The 1,100-nt window shown below is 49.8% G+C and overlaps 1 protein-coding gene across 1 annotated transcript in view; it reads left to right on the top strand.

The window, feature by feature from the left end:
* LOC101852029 (FRAS1-related extracellular matrix protein 1) overlaps positions 1–1,100 on the top strand; it is a gene marked incomplete in the record, with an annotated part of 53,349 nt that overhangs the window by 16,787 nt on the left and 35,462 nt on the right. Inside the window, 1 exon segment of the mRNA XM_035970548.1 lies at positions 89–312. Coding sequence (XP_035826441.1) covers positions 89–312 — 224 coding nt within the window.

Below are 1,100 nucleotides of genomic sequence, written 5' to 3'. Positions count from 1 at the left end.
TCTCTCTCTCTCTCTCTCTCTCTCTCTCTCTCTCTCTCTCTCTCTGTGTGTGTCTGTCCACCCCTAAATGTCCTCCTTGTTTTGACAGAAAAATCCGGCCGTCAGATTCTGGCACCAAAGTCTTTGGCTTTCGTCAACGGGACGTGCTGAAGGGACAAATCTACTACCGTCACCATGGCAACGAGGTGTTCAAAGACTCCTTCACCTTCACCTTGCAGGACCACCAGGAGCCGCCCAACGAGTCCGAGGCCATGGAGTTTGAGATTCTGGTCACACCCATGAACGAGAACCCGCCCCAGATAGACCCCGATGGTGAGTGACCCGCTATATAGTGACACGGATCTCTTCCTTCTTACATCATATAAAGCTTGTCATCAAGAACTTTATATTCCATGCCACTTTTGCATACAACTTTCCATCTTCTCACATCTACCCCACAACCTTCCATCATTTCTACTCCACAACGGAACAATTTCACATCAGACTTGAATGAATGTCCTCATTTAGCTTGCTTATGAGTATAATGAATAACATGGTCGCTGAAATAAGAGCGAATAGAATCTTTTCTGCCCAAGACATCAGTATTTCTCTCTCTCTCTGTCTCTCTCTCTCTCAGTCTCTCTCTGTCTCTCTCTCTCTCAGTCTCTCTCTGTCTCTCTGTCTCTCTTTCTCTCTCTCTCTCTCAGGCTCTCTCTCTCTCTCTCTCTCTCTTTCAGTCTCTCTCTCTCTCTCTCTCTCTCTCAGTCTCTTTCTCTCTCTCTCTTCTTCTCTCCCTCTCTCTCCCCTCTCTCTCTCTCCCTCCCCATTTCCTCTTATCCCTCCTCTCCCTTCCTCCACCCTCCCTCTCTCCCTCTTTCTCCCTCTCTCCTTCTCTCCCTCCTTCTTTCCTTCCCCCTCTCCCTCCTTCTCTCCCTCCCTCTCTCCCTCCTTCTCTCCCTCCCTCTCTACCTCCTTTTCTTACTCTTTCTTCCCCTGTCACTCTCTCCCTCCCTCTCATCCTCCCTCTATTCCTCATTTTGTCCATCCCTCTATTCCTCCCTCTCTCCTTCCTTCTCTCTCTCTCCTTCCCTCTCCCCCCTCTCCCTCCTTCTCTGCCCCCC

This window comes from Aplysia californica, unplaced genomic scaffold (assembly GCF_000002075.1).
Source record: "Aplysia californica isolate F4 #8 unplaced genomic scaffold, AplCal3.0 scaffold00284, whole genome shotgun sequence".
In the NCBI taxonomy this organism is placed as follows: Eukaryota; Metazoa; Mollusca; class Gastropoda; order Aplysiida; family Aplysiidae; genus Aplysia; species Aplysia californica.
Note: the sequence above shows the minus strand (reverse complement) of the source record. Positions and strands in the feature narration are given on the sequence as shown.